This window comes from Ptychodera flava, chromosome 7, assembly GCF_041260155.1.
Source record: "Ptychodera flava strain L36383 chromosome 7, AS_Pfla_20210202, whole genome shotgun sequence".
Classification (NCBI taxonomy): Eukaryota; Metazoa; Hemichordata; class Enteropneusta; family Ptychoderidae; genus Ptychodera; species Ptychodera flava.
Window position 1 is genome coordinate 6,907,703 of NC_091934.1, and position 15,699 is coordinate 6,923,401.

The 15,699-nt window shown below is 36.1% G+C and overlaps 1 protein-coding gene across 2 annotated transcripts in view; it reads left to right on the forward strand.

Moving 5' to 3' along the window:
• The first annotated feature begins 5,703 nt into the window (after window positions 1–5,703).
• LOC139136669 (adaptin ear-binding coat-associated protein 2-like) overlaps window positions 5,704–15,699 on the forward strand; it is a 29,319-nt gene continuing 19,323 nt past the window's right edge. For both annotated transcript variants that reach the window (XM_070704449.1, XM_070704450.1), the window contains exons 1-5: window positions 5,704–5,817; window positions 10,884–10,984; window positions 12,049–12,153; window positions 13,463–13,544; window positions 13,745–13,859. In XM_070704449.1, coding sequence (XP_070560550.1) covers window positions 5,729–5,817; window positions 10,884–10,984; window positions 12,049–12,153; window positions 13,463–13,544; window positions 13,745–13,859 — 492 coding nt within the window. In that variant the 5' untranslated portion in view covers window positions 5,704–5,728. The remainder of the gene's footprint in view (window positions 5,818–10,883; window positions 10,985–12,048; window positions 12,154–13,462; window positions 13,545–13,744; window positions 13,860–15,699) is intronic.

Genomic DNA, 15,699 nt, shown 5'->3' on the forward strand with positions numbered 1-15,699 from the left:
TCGTAAACTTGATTTTTTTGGACTAAACATGCTACAACAGACCAAGCCAAGTGGGTGAAAATACGTCATGTTTTGGCTGAATACTGACTTGGCTGATGGGGAAGTGATACTATCTGGCAGGAAAAGGGTTAAAGAAACGGGTTTTTTTTCATTTGAAAAAGATCTTACCTAGTATTTCAATAACTTCAAGAACTAAATCAGTTCTTCCGATGTCTTCTAGAATGTCAATCAGGGTAAGCAAATTTTCGACAGATGCAATTTTCCTGGGTTCAAGTTTCTCCAGGAGAGTGAGTGTTGATGCAATATGGTCCAGATCCCTCTCTGCTACAACCCGTTTAACTATGCTTGATGTTTTCATTTTCAAAAACTCATCTATGAATAAAATACAATTTAAAAGATTGTTGAACCCATTTAATGTTTGAAATGAAATAGTAGAATTATACACTCAAAGTAATCAACTGCAAGGCACTCTATAAGTCACGCAATTCCATGCACGAACATTTGCACTATCAATAACCGTATGTATGTCGACGATTCACACTCGCTTGACTGTCATGTTGGAGTCTTGATTTACAATTTCCATAGCCAACGGAGTTCCACTGTCTATGGTCAGACAAATTTCCAGCACAGAAATTTTGATAGAAGCGTCAACAGTGGAAATCAAAGGTAATCCCATTATCTACTTGGAAGTCACAGTTTACGGAACCAGGGATTTTGTCGCGAATTCGTTATCGCTACCAAGATGTTAGCCAGGAATCTGACAATGACTACCCAGTGTGATCTGATACTTGCTAGACATGCTATACGCTAATAAAATGTGTTTATTGGGAATCATTCTAAACTCAATGTACTCAGAGTATCGGTCAAATCTGCATTGCAAGCACCCGTTTCTTTATGAATGGTTGGACTTTTCCCGTCAAATACATATGTCGATCGACGGCACAGGTGTTGGAATGATATCATCATAAGCATTGGTCAGTTCTTAAATCACACAATCTTTTGAGCTTCCTGACTTTCATGTTCTAAGCAAAGCTTCAGCCGTCGGAGACACATATATATGATCATTCGTCTTAGACGGAAAATGTATCTACAGCTCATAAAGTCATGAAAAACTTCGCTTGACTCTCTATTAGGGGCTTGATTTTTTATCACTTAAAAGCTCCGTCGAACTCAATACATCTGCACTGTTTTGACTGTATGTACTTTAGGTTTGCGGCTCGCTGCTTAAAATACATTTGATTTTTATTTATCTGTACAGGAATCGATAGCTGGTTGATATGATTAAATATACCTGGTTTAATTTCTCTGCTAATTTTCATCTTCAATTCCAGCCATGCTCTTTCTTTTCCATCTTCCGAGCTAGTCGCCATGGTTTTGTATGACTTCAATAGCCTGGAAAATAAAAGCGATGTATACTAGGAATTACTTGATGGTTACAAGCCATGAGTCTATACCAGTTTGGCGGAGAATCTATCTACTGGTACTTGTAGACAGGTATAGGATGCAACGTCTGCGGAGGGTGAGCGAAATTAATTCCTTTTAGTTTTCGGCAATTAGAATTGACTATTTAATTATAAAAGTGCTTCAAAAAGACTGGATACGGTCCGCAATCAGAATGATACAACGCTGAAAGGGTCCAGAAGCTGAGTGTAATGTTACTGTATTTTTATATACATCTGATATTTAGTCAACACAAAGTTATGCTAGTCTAAACTATCAACATATGTTGCCTTTATTTCGGAAAGAAATGACTTCTGCAATTATCATCATGGCTTCTGAAAATTAGAATAGGAAAAGTATGTTTCTAGTCGATAGTAACATAGATAATTCAAGTTACTGTATCGATGAAGCAATTGATTCACATCTTAAAATGCATGTTGTCCACAGTTGCACTTCTATCTTTACATCATCTTAAAATGCATGTTGTCCACAGTTGCACTTCTATCTTTACATCAACAGACCATATCATGGTGCATGAACATTGAAAATACATTTAGGGCCTACTTACGTGGCAAATCATTGAAAAAGGGTTTCCAATACACGAGATCAAAAGCAGTATAGCTTATATAGTTGCGCCCTGTTACTTAACCTCGCAATTTACTTTTGCCGAATAAAAGTTGCATCGAATGTTGAGACTTAAAGATTTGGTCTGTATGTCTCCAACGTATGGAGTTAGAGCTGGTGGAGGCCGAAACTCGACCGAATCTTTCAGTCAACGATGATGGTGAGTGAGAAAGTGTCTAATTTGTTATCAGTAAATAATGATACATGTTAATGCGAAGTTAAAGACATTCTGCCTTTGTAAATTTTGATACTATCTAATGAAGTGAATTATTTCTAAACTGATGTACGCTACATCTGTAATATATTGTACATTACTACTGAGTTACTAATATGAAGACATGTGCTGATATATCTCGATATATTGTGAATCTTTAAACGCATAGTATTCATTTGAAATATAGACAAAAAAAATTAGTAATATAATTTGTTCTGCTGAAAATTTGGTAGGCTTATCCACATCGGCTAAATTTGGGGACATGGTTTTCGTAATAACACTTACCTTTTTTCCTAACAGCTGCGTAATCTGAAACAAAAACACATTTACAACATGCTTCCATAAAATGAAAGCGGACATTAAACACCCACACGCAGATGTTGTCGCGGTAAGTTGGCTAAACAATCACGAGCCCCAATGACCTATATTCAAACTAGGGCCGATATATGATGAGTAAACATAAATGAATGAGCCATAGAAGAGGAACGGGATTCTCTGCAAAACAACAAATGTGACCGTAAGTAAAGTTTTACAAACTGGTGAATTTCTCAACCTCATGACTTTGAATATCTGAGTAACTTCAAGTTCACACTTCTAACCTATATCATATGTTTAAAAGCAAGCATTAATGACACAAAAGTAACATTTATACCAATGAAGAATAAAAATAGCGGTTGTGACGTATTTGCGACTGATTTAGCTGCATTGGCAATGTTGATAAATCAATGGCATGGTAAACGGAGCTGATTGGGTTGCATACCTCACTCGGCGCTGCAATGTCCGTCTATCGACATGGACATGAAACGCTGGTAGTGTGCCCTTTTCTCAGCGTTCTGTCCTAGCAGTGGTCACAAACAATGCGGAAGTTACGAGATCATCACAAAGGTCGATTTTTTTACAGTACAATCATGGCCGACACGGAACCCAGTGCTCAGTATGACGTTGTAGACTAGACTGGCCTATAAAACGAGATGACTCCACGCTTCATAGTATAGAATTGAACACGCCACGGATTACTGTGGCAGTTTTTACTTGTAATATTCAATTTTAAATTATACTGCATTGTTGAACTAATTATTTATTAACACCAACTTAAGCTTTACACCGACACGAAGTCGGTGAGTTTCCCGAACATAAGTGATATTTGATATGCTACTTAATGTTACCTAGCGTGATTGGAATTTTCTCAAAAGAATAGGAAATAAAAGAAAGAAACCACGTATATGATGAGCATGAAGAAAGTAGTGAGAAGCCTATAATGACTGATAGTAGGAGTTAATTTAACAACGTAAATACTCACCCACTTGAGGTATGCTACTGCGTATAATGAATCATGTCCCGGATGTTATAAAAACAGCCACGATGACATCATGGTTTCGTGGACTTTGGCCTTTGAAACAGAAACATTTACAAACTTACCTTACCATCATCGTGTGTGCCGTGGGCTGTTCTATTTACTTTAACCCTTGGACACCTATATCCTTCTATAGCGAGCCAACACTGTCAGATCTAGAGTAAGAAAAGAGTTGAGAGAATCGCATTCCCTAGACATTCAATCATATTGAATCAACTACCGCATACTAATCAGTGAAACAACCGTGCACACGAAATCATACACACTTCAAAATATTACGTCGTCTATGTTTATACACGCTCATAATCTCAGAAGTTCATTACTTTGAAGACGATACAAGTCTTATGGCTGGGCATTAAATCAAGATTAACGATTTAGGGGTCAAAGTCGCTCTTTTTTCTCTTTTTTTTTCGAGAAGTTTACTTGTTATGGAAAGTAGTTTGTGTTATTGACTTCTTGAAGCGTACTTAAATACATGATTGTGCACAGCTTCAACTCTGCTTGCAACCAAACACTTCAAACAGGATTAAACATCTTAACTTGGGAAAAGAAACCTGCTGCAAACGTTCTTTGGCGAAGATTGTATTGTCAGAAGACAAGCTGAGTCTTCAGTATGAAATCATTTAAAAGCAGCGGAACCAAATCCCAGCAAGTATACTTTAATTGTATTTACTGGCTAGGCGCCCAATTCAACGGAAACCAGTCGCTCTACAGCTATAGAAAATGTAGCAAGGATTATAATATGCTTTGTATGAATTTGGCTGCCTGATTTGCGAAAACCATACATAGTCTACACCGGTATAAGAACCTAAAACAAGGGTCACTATGAAGCATGAATTTTAAACATGGGGTAAGACCGTTGCATAGTATGGTCTGCATAATTCATGCTAATTTCAGAAATCCGAGAGTTAAACACTGGCAGCCTCGAGTCAATTTAGAATGTTTACGTTTGCAAGTTATATTAATCATTGTAACAATAAAGCATGAATGTACACTTGCATACTGCCATCAACGTACAGTAAGAGTGTTTCGATTGAATGAGCGCAAAGTGCTTATTTACATGTTCTAACACTCCCTTTCACACTAATTGATTTCTATAAAATCTGCTTCAAGCCTTGTCATATTTTATTACTTTGTAATGAGGTTATTAACTCTTATTACATGGAGTGTGACAATGTTTTGATTTCAATGGTGAGTAGGAATTACACACGCTTTACTACATTTACCACAGACATCAGAGCGATTCCTGGGGATGTCAACTTTTACATCATGCCTCAACAACTTGAAAATGAAATCAGATGCTATTGTCAGAACATTGACAACACTTTGATTATCTTTATAAATATATACTAACATCGTTCATTTGTAAACTGAATCAGCGGCGCTTTTTGTATTATTTGTTAACTTATATTTATTTCTGAGCGTAAGAGTCGGACTTTACTTGCTGACTCCATTTCCTCATTAGCAATAGTAATTACTATTATTAATTTCCTTTCAGTAATAGTTATTAGTAATCTAATATTTTTGTCTTGTATTCTGAGTTTGGCTTTAAGAACCACAAGTAAATTTGTCAGTAGAAGATAATGAAGTTTTTCTGAATGTGAATGTGAATATTAGCATGTAAATCAATTACACAATCAACTCTTACCTCTGACCGGAGGGATAGTGTCCCTAATAATGCCATATCATGAAATTTGTATTTTTATCATGATCATCTTCATTCCCGTGCGTTATTAAAATTAACGTTGAACAATTGAATTTAAAATTAACGTTGAATAATTGAATTTAATGTTGCAGCCTCAACAATTAATGAAGATCTGCCTTATCGAATATAAATACAAATCAAACATAACACCCTCTTGGCAAGCTGTAGATAAGACAGAATGACTAAAGTTGCCGATGTTTGGGAAATCATCGCAGTAAATGCTTATCTTGGGCAAAAAGGTTCGTTCGCGGACGACTGGTATTAAAGGTTATTGCGAGCGAAAGAGGGGCGTGGTGTGCCAAGGTGTCTTTTTTCATATGACCCTGAGGTCATGCAATTTTTATGGTCAGCGCCATCAACGTTGAGTCATAACAGCAACTTCCTCTGCAAAATGGCGACAGAATATGAAAGTATACTGTGTGTGAAGAACGAGGTGTTTGTGTATAAAATCCCGCCGAGGCCCTCTAATAGGGGATATAGGTGAGTAGAATGAAGATGATCTCTTTTTAAAGCTCAAGCAAAGCTCCGTGTTGTAATCACGATGTCGTGTTGGCAGTGTACTGTTAATTTTTGGACTGCCGTGTGCTTGGTAGTTGATCACCTGTCCGATCCCGAACGTCAACGTCACGCACGCTGTAACAACAATACAGATAGTTCTGAGCACCGATTTTGTAAACGGAAGAGAAAATACTAACGCGATAAAACAAATTTTTAATATTGTTTGTATCGTGAGGAGATTGTGGAGCTCAAATTCGCCAACGTCGACTCTGTTGTGTTTGCGTTAGTGTACACAGCGCCAGTGGAAGTAATGCATGGGCACAGTGTTAAGCGTATCGCAAACAAAAGGGGGAGGATACGGTGATGCTAGCTATCGAGATTACCCACGGTCCCACCCGTATGTACGTACGGTATGCTGGCAACGAGTTCATTATGCAAGACTGGTATCCCTGTAGAAACTCAAACGTGTCTTATTCCTAGCGTCCAAGGAACATCCGACGTGCAGAAAGTTCCAAGTTCACCCACTCATTATCCTGCGACTGAAGCCTGAAGGGTTACCATTGTACTTCACTGATACCGCCACCCATGAAACTACACCACAGTGATAGGTTCATGCACCGACATGTGTTTTCCCCAGACACAGACAAGGAAACGTTATGATTTACCGCATTCCTTGACCAACAATTTACACATGTAATAATTAATATTGTATTATTATATAAATTGCAAGCTGTCAACAATCACACCAAGAATGAATCCGTTGTCGGTGCATAGAGGTAGGGAAGGATTACATTCATGGGTCAGTGGAAGGATGATAATGAATTGACCCTTGACACCATGACACTCACAGGTTCACAGTCAGTTTATCCAAAACCACTTATTTCAAATTCCATTTCTTCGCAAACTACTTTGTCCCAGTGTATGTTCATCCCATAGTGCCACGTAACTTGTCCCAAAATGTTTCAACTGAATACCTGGACTCGTTGTAACTATATACCATGAACCATAGGGCTGTAAAAACTGCTTTTTAAATCATAGCAACAAACCAGACATCAAATACACAATGGTGTTAATTTGATTGAGTGGTGAGATGTACGCAATGAATGAATGTAAGAACATTTTGATTATAAAATGGCACATCTAGTAAAAATACTGAGTCTCTCAAAACAGAATAAATGCCCATGAGGTTGTGTAGACTCAACACAAGTGAGCGGTGGATTGCCATTGAACTTGCCAGATATCAAAATTAACTTTCAGACTTTGAGTGAAATAAGGGCAAGTTGCTGTGTAAGCAACAAATGGAAAGTTGTATGTTGGATGGAGTGTTGTCTGATTGTCAGTACAAAGTATCTGGCCCTGGTTCACAATGCCCTGTGCGGTTTTTGTGTAAGTCTCTCATGTCTGTCAGTACAGGTGTGTTCCTAGAATTTCACAACCTCAGGCTCTGAAAAGCATCACCGAGAAATTGGACCACCTGTAGTTTTAATTAGTCCTGCAAAGAAAATGCATTTTGCCAGCCAAGCGGTGTTTCTGAAGGGAGAGACCCTCCATCAAAACAGACTTTTAAGTGATGTGACAATTGCTATCACATGGTTGTGAAAAGTCAACCCTGGAACTTCTCATTGCTTTGCTGTACTCTTTAACTTTAAGATGGTATATCCACCAGGTGCATGACCACTAACTTACAAGCAAACTTGAGGAATTTACCAGTATCACTAATTTTTAGCTCACATTTGGTTATACCAATGTGAGTTTATCCTATAAGCTGAAGTCAATGGCGTCTGTATGTATGTATGTATGTATGTATGTATGTACGTACGGTATGTCCTTCAACATCAAAAACACGCAAACCGCTGCACGTTTCAGCTTGGTATTTGGTGTGTGGATGCATCCTGGGCTATAGATGGGATTTGGTCAAATGAAATCTGCATTGCCAAAATTATGCAAATGAGCTTACAAAATGTGAAAATGGTCAAGAATTAATATCTCGATAACCACTGTTGTGATTGATTTGAAAATTTGTGTGCAAGTACCTTAGGTGAACCTTATACAGTTTTATGAATATTGTAAAGATATCCTTAATTTAGTATTTTTGCTGAATTTTTTGGTGATTTTTCTCATTTTCCGTAAAAATCTTCTCTGAAACTGCCAGCCCAATCGCTCTCAAATTTGGGTTGGATCTTTGCAAGGGTGTTACTCTTTTAATTTGTTGAAATTATGACAAAATTGGGAAAATTACTATTTTGGAGCAATTTTATCATTTTTGGTCAAAAAAAATTACACAGTATTTCTTTTTGAAACCCTTGACAGACAGTTTTTATATTTGGTACACAGATGTACAGAGATGACAATAGTTAGATATGTGGAAATTGTCCTGAAATATATAAATTTATATTTTTAAGATAATATTGTAATTTTTGGTCAAGAAAACTTGTTCTCAAAATTACTTGCTTGATAGCTTTGTAATTTGGTATAAAGTCCCGAGGGATCTTATTTGATAAATTTTCTGCTCAAAGTGTTGGGAAACCCCCAAATTTGTATATTTTAGGTAATTTTCTCAGTTTGTGACCTTAAATGACCTACACCAACCCAGGATATGTTGTGAGACAGTTTTGAAGGCTGTGAACATAATTTTGTCATATTTGGTATCAATTTGTAGGAAAATTTGATCCAGAAAACAAAGCTGAGGTGAATTTTTTCATTGCGGACCAATTTTTGCAACTTTTCTTTGTAAGAAATACAAGAACTGATGAGAAATTTGGATCCAGGATAATTCCAGATGTTGTAATCACCGCCCACAGTGGAAGGCATTTCACTATCTGTAACTAACTTAAGTGCTGTTTACATTAGAATGATAACACTCATCGCATTAATTAAAAACATCCCCAAGGTTGTAAATACATTTCCTGTCATCTGGCGTTATGTAATACCAAGGGATGGAACATTTGATATTCAGGAGGGGGTAGGGTCTAGAAGATTGATGAGGTAGCATTACTTTTTTACCAGATCCCTTCTACATTTTTTTACCCACTCCCACCTTTTCTTTTTATCAAGCCTTCTCTGTCTATTTTTTGTTGTTGACATTTGCTTATGTATTTAGGATCTGCTTGTTCCATTGCTACAGAAGTTGATACGCATGTTCCTAAAGATGACCTCCATTACCTAAGTTGGAGACCTTATTTGCTTTTGTCATTCTTGTTTTTCCTGGTTTAAATATTTCTCGAATGAACCAATTCAAACCGAATGTTAGCACACTGTCCTTGACAGTATTTTTTTTTCATGGAGAGCTCAATTGATAATCGAAGGAAGATTTTAAATGGCAGCTATGACCTCCATTTTAACTACCGGTAGAACTGAAAGTGGAAAGAATGAGGTCTAGTAAAAGACTGACAGAAAAAGCAACGCTTCCTCTGGAGAGAATTTCTTTGCAGTCCAAATCAAAATCAGGTCGCCATTTTCCTGTATACAGCCTTCCACGGTTGTGGAAATGTTGTTATGCCAGAACATAAGATATCTATGTACATGCATGTTCAGAGCAATGTGTACAAGATTTCTTGAAGTACTGGTATATGATTTACATTTATAATATGCTTCTTTTACTTTTAATGTATCACTGTTAATTAATCTCCAATAGATTATGCAGATACAGTATGCATGTGTGCTTGTAGATTATGTTTAAGAGAATAGTCATTGGTCAGTTAGCTGTGTCAGCCTTACATTGTACATGTACATAGTACAGTATAGTATACATGTGAATAGCCATGGTGCAATGATCTGCATGTACAATATGCATATCTCTTCAATAATCATGACTTTAGCAACTCTCTCATTTTTCCCAGTGCCTTGTTTGTTCATAAGCATATTTGTGTAACACTGTGATATTGAAATTTCATGTAATTACATGTACATATTATTAGTACTATTACCAGTACTAATTTCACTCACGACGATGGACTTCCTTCAAGCATGGGATATAAAAGTACAGGGCTAGGGATACCAGTGAGCCATTGTACAAATCAAATGTCACTTGGTAGTCAGCCATGAACACGCTTTTACTGTTACGTTGCAATGAATGACAGGATACTGCTAACAACAATTGAATAGAGTGATAAGTGTGACAGGAAGTAGATAAAGATATCAGACTTCACAGAAAATGTCCTTTAGATGGGAAGGAAGTAGAAACCAGCCACTATTTACATTAAATGAAAGGAAATAGTTTAGGGACCATTTTACAGAATAGCTTCATTCAGTTTCTTGAAACTTAAAGGACTTATACCCATCGTAAGGCACCATATAAACTTACTTTATTTGGCCCACTTTTAAAATGCAGTTTCCAGTTCCACTCCAAAAATCAAAATCAACATACTTATCAACACATCCTATATGTGTGTAATGCTCAAAATTATTACCAATAACTGAATTCCAATCAGGACTATAATTCAGTTCTCAATTTGAAATTTGAGATGATCCATTGTATCTAGATAACTAAGTCATTGTATTACAATATGATTTAGAAACATGGATAAAAAATGTGTATCTTTGAAAACAAATATTATAAAATTATTGTGGCAAGCTATACGGTAGCTATTGTCCCCATAGAGTTAATGATATGTGTTTGTTGATATCTCGCTTTATACCATCTTCCAGAATAATATTTCATTCTGTGTTATTAATTTGGTAAAACTGTAATATCAGTAATAATTATATATATATATATATATATATATATATATATATATATATATATATATATATATATATATATATATATATATATATATATATATATAATTATAGTATACAATTGTTACGCCTTTTAAGTTTCAATGGCTATGTAACTAGATGACAGAAGTTTAACCAGTATTTTGTCATGATATACAGGAAATAAGACTGTCATAGGATGGTGAGCGTTTATTTGAAAGTCTGTAAAGTTTGTCAAGACACAGTGTGCATTGTGTTGTACCATATTCATGCAAATTACATATAGGTCCCAAATGAATCTATACGTCACTTGTATCTATAAATTATTGTGTATTTTGTTTACACAGAGCAGCGGACTGGAGGTTGGACCAGCATGACTGGAAAGGAAGGTTACGGGTAGTTGCCAAGGGCAATGACTGTATCATCAAACTAGAAGACAAGACAAGTGGTGAGTTGGCTGATACAGTCAAATGCCAAAGCCTGTTGGATCTGTAAATAGTGCTTTTCCTGCAGAGTCCTAGAAAGCAATTTTGAGTCAAAACATATTTTCACACCCTTGGCCATTACTCCAGACAGTAGCTTTGAAATACAGATAGGCGACAATTTTTCATAATTTTTACTAGCAGGCTATCAAAAAGTTCTAATGCCAAGCTGTTGGCACTTGTAGTCCAAGAAATCCTCCTAAACATGTTGGCTGGCTATATGCAGAGAGTCAAGTAGTGAATTTCACTGGTGTGACATGATATAGTTGGCCCTAATTTCCAGGTTCATCAAATACATATGTAGTGTATGTAAAATAAACATATAAATTAACATATACACTTATAATGTACACAACATAAAGTACTGGACACACAAATAACTTGCTCACACAAATTCCCTACCACTGGTACCACAATACTGTGTTATATTTAGTAGTGACTGGACGATTGACTGCGAGTAGATATATTTGATGGCCTACAGGGAAAATAACTGTTTTTTAACATAAAAATTTGAACATGTACAGTATGTTGTTCAACAACAGGAAAGCAGCTGAAAAACTTTTATATCTTTCGGGTTTTTTTTTGAGTCTCATTCTTGGCCAACACAGATAATATAATTAAATTGTAAAATAAAAATTCACATAAAACAATAGAACCTATCAAAGTCAAGAGATAACAAGATAAACATCAGACATTCAAGTAAAAAATGCTCTTTAATACCTGCAATAGAGGATATAGCTTAAACTCATTTGACGTAAAACATTTTATGCTGTGGAATTTTTTTGATAAAATTCTTTTTATGGGTAAAGTTGAGCTGACAAAAGATACCACAGAATATAAGCCAAAATGACTACTACATATGGGAGTTTCAAAAGAATTCAGCAATTTTGATGTGTGCTGGGTGGACCTTTTAATTTAAATTTTTGAAAATTTGATCATAGGTGACAACACTTGCATTATGGTTAAAGACTGAGCATACATGTACCTGTATGAATGTAAATTCATTTATAATGTCTTGACTTGAATACAGGTGAACTGTTTGCCAAATGTCCAGTAGATGCCTACCCTGGTATTGCTGTGGAAGCTGTGATGGATTCCAGTAGATATTTTGTCATCAGACTTATGGATGAGAATGGTATGTCATTGTGTCTCTCTGAAGAGTTTAATTTAATTTGACATTTATTATTCATTAACAGTGTTTTTGCTAAGGTTGAGGAAGATAAGTACATTGTGATGGAACCCTAAAATCATTTCCATTGTCCTCAAGCAGGATTGCATCAATAAAACAGGAGGACCTCAAGTAACATGACTGGGAATCTCTGTTAAAATTTACCTGGGTACTGGCCTTAACAAAGGCACTGAATTATTGACCAAGTATCATGGTACATTGTAAAAACTGAGCTCCGCATGAAGTCAAATTTATACCATTCACTAAAACAGTAAAGGGAATACAATGAAACTCCTATCCGATGAAACAAAACAAAACAGAAATTGTACAGTAGAATTCAATCACAGTGGACTGTCGTCTCTAACTCAGAACAATTCCGAACTCTCTGCATCAATGTAGGAATTTTTGTAAATTTCCTTGAATCGCCCTACACAAGTACATACAATATGTCAAATTCCCATGATTTACAGAGAACAGTGTAAGCTGTCAGTGACAGAACAACTGGAATCTTTTTGTGGTTTGTTCTTAAATATCCATTGCTAGGTTGAATAATGTTGATTGTGAACATGAACACGTTACAGAGCTGTGTGAATCCCCCTCCCCCTGCTCTCACTAGTGTTGGTACATTTCCATAATTCTGTACAGAATGATCAAACCTGCTGGTACAGTGTATGCAAGGAAAGGAGTTAAACGGTTCATACTACAAACTATAGGGAAAAAGTGCGTGACTAGAGCGAGAAACTGACGCTTTCTCGCAATCAGTGAGAATCTGTTCTTATTCTCACCACTGTTGGTGAGAAAATTTTAATCTCCACGTGAGATTGGTGAGAAATGGACACCTTGGCGAGAATCAAATGTGCAGAACAAAGTCTCACCGGTGAGAATGAAAATTCTCACTGAGTACAGCGAGAATTGAAATTCACTGGCGAGAATCATCAAGACTCGCCGTTCATTGGCGAGCTATTTGAGCCTTTCACGGGACAAATGCAGTTGTAACATTGATCACAAACAGCTATCAGGTTTCTTCAAAGCTGCTACACACATGTTGGGACAGCTTCTTTGTTGAACAGTCCATATACTTCACATTTCAAAATGTGAAGTATATTTCCGTTTGTTCATGGGTAATATCTAAACCTTCCTGGCCCATGCATTGTCTTGTATAGAAGGGTCATACCAGACCATGCCTCTGATTCCTGAGAGAGTCACTAAGCATTGGTATTATCATCACTTGTAATAGCCTGATATCAATGTTAACTGTTTTCTCCATTGGTTTCAGGTCGGACAGCATTCATTGGTATAGGCTTTGCTGACAGAGGAGATTCATTTGATTTCAATGTAGCTTTACAAGACCACTTTAAGTAAGTACATGTTTGTCACATCAAAATTTTGCAGCATGATGTTGCAGACTGGCTTAGCACCATCCTTCCATGTAATTCAGTCAGATAACCCGAAAAACATATCTTGTCATGTTTAAAAATCATACGCATGAAAATATTCTAGTTCATTGTATAAATTCATTTCTAGCGTCCTGGTGATATCTTTTTTGTTTTTTTCATAGATGGGTAAAACAAAGTAAAAAATTTGAAGAAGAAGAGAAGAAAGCTGCAGTGGATCCTGGACCAAAGTTAGACCTTAGTTTGAAAGAAGGACAGACGATAAAAATAAATATAGGGGTATGTTCTCTGTTTGTTACCTGTTTGCTGATACTTTTCAACATGGTGTGTATGTAGTTTTCATAATCCCAGATCAGTGCCATCAATGAAGAATTTAAGATCAGCATTATCAATGAATGATTTGGATTGGTACAAACAATAAATAATTCAAGATTGGTACCATCAATGAATGGCCTTACATGCAGAATCTGTGAAGGGAGAGCTTTCTTAAGGTGGTTGGAAAGGCTAGAGCGTCAGTTATAAATTTCAACAAAACTATTAAAATATAAAAGTAGTCAACATTCTCTGTGGAATAAAAAAAACTAGACATTTTGGCACAAAGGCATTGCAGAGTTATAGCCTGTTAAAACTTCTGAAAAACTGACCAAATAAGAAGAAGTTGGGGAGTCCTTAGTGTATTAACTATGGTAGAGGTCCCCTAGCTTTTAATAAAATGTTTGAAAAGGGAAAGTCATTATTTGCTGTTTTTCAGGAAAGTTTGACAAGGTGGTGCTGGCATTCAGAATGAGTGACTGCTATTGTAAATGCATTTTTAGATTCTTTGAGTGTCAAAGAGGTGTCAAAAGTGAGATTAACCAAAAAAAACTGCTCTATGACTTCAAAAGAGGGGTGCAAATATAACTTGTTTTCAACATTTTTGACAGAATAACAGTTTTCCTACATAATTGTATACCAATTTAATCCAACTTTGAAATGAGATATGGACATGGAATTTTTACAGCCTATTAACAAGGTTACAGATAAGATTTGTACGGCACAATTTTCCTGTATTTGAATTACTTATTGAAAAATAAAATTTTGAAATTTGAAAGAATTTTTAATAATTTTTTGATATATAAACCCATGTAAAATCGTAAAAACAAATTTTATTTACAAATCTTGCCGTACAAATCTTACAATAAATAGTGTCAACATATTTATAACTAATTTGGTAATATTAATACTATCCAATTATTATGAAATTCAAATATGTAAAAAAAAAAGAAAAATTAAATTTTAATATTTACTGGTGTCATATTTCAAAATCATGGCTGCAAATATACAATTTTTATATTCTTTGGAGAAAATATTATCTAAGGGAGTTATCCTGAAAATTTGAACTAAATATCTTGATTCTAACACTTGAAACTTGACATTAACTCTGAGAAAAGAATTGGTGCAAAAATAGCCTTTCCAACCACCTTAAAGGGGAAATTTACCCAGACTTCCTTAGGTAATCAGGTCGTTATTTAGTGAAAAATAAACAAAATATCGTTGGTTTCATTCACTTTCACTTGCGTGTATTAGCGCAGTGGCCACAAGCTGAACGCACAGAAACCGGAGGTGACGTATCAAACTTGCTAGTCACAGTGGGTTCAAAGTGAGGTCACTTCTAACCAAGCTCTTCTACGCCAAGTAGAGTACGCATGTACGCGTACGCGATACGCAAATCTCAGTGCTCAACTGAAAATCGTAATTGCGAAGATAATCGGTAATAACTTCAGACCTGAATGAGCAATCGATGATCCAAGACTGACATCGTCAGAAAGTTACAGCAACTCGAGTTCGGAAAGTGACTGTTCTAGCTCCGATGACGAAGTTCAAATTCCTCTCGTCGATCAATCATGCCTGTCATTGTCAACCCAATCGCTGTGAAATCATGCCGACACGGAAGTAATGCCAATGCTCTAAAGAGATTGACATTAATTCTAAAAGTGCAAGCATTTTTAATGTGTTACAGAACACCCTGATGTAGCCATGATTAGTCTAGAACCAGCGGTCCTGTCTACAGCATTCCATTTCTAGTGCCTGAGCATACGCACTGTCCCATATGTATAGTACAAGCAAAGCACTTGGGGCT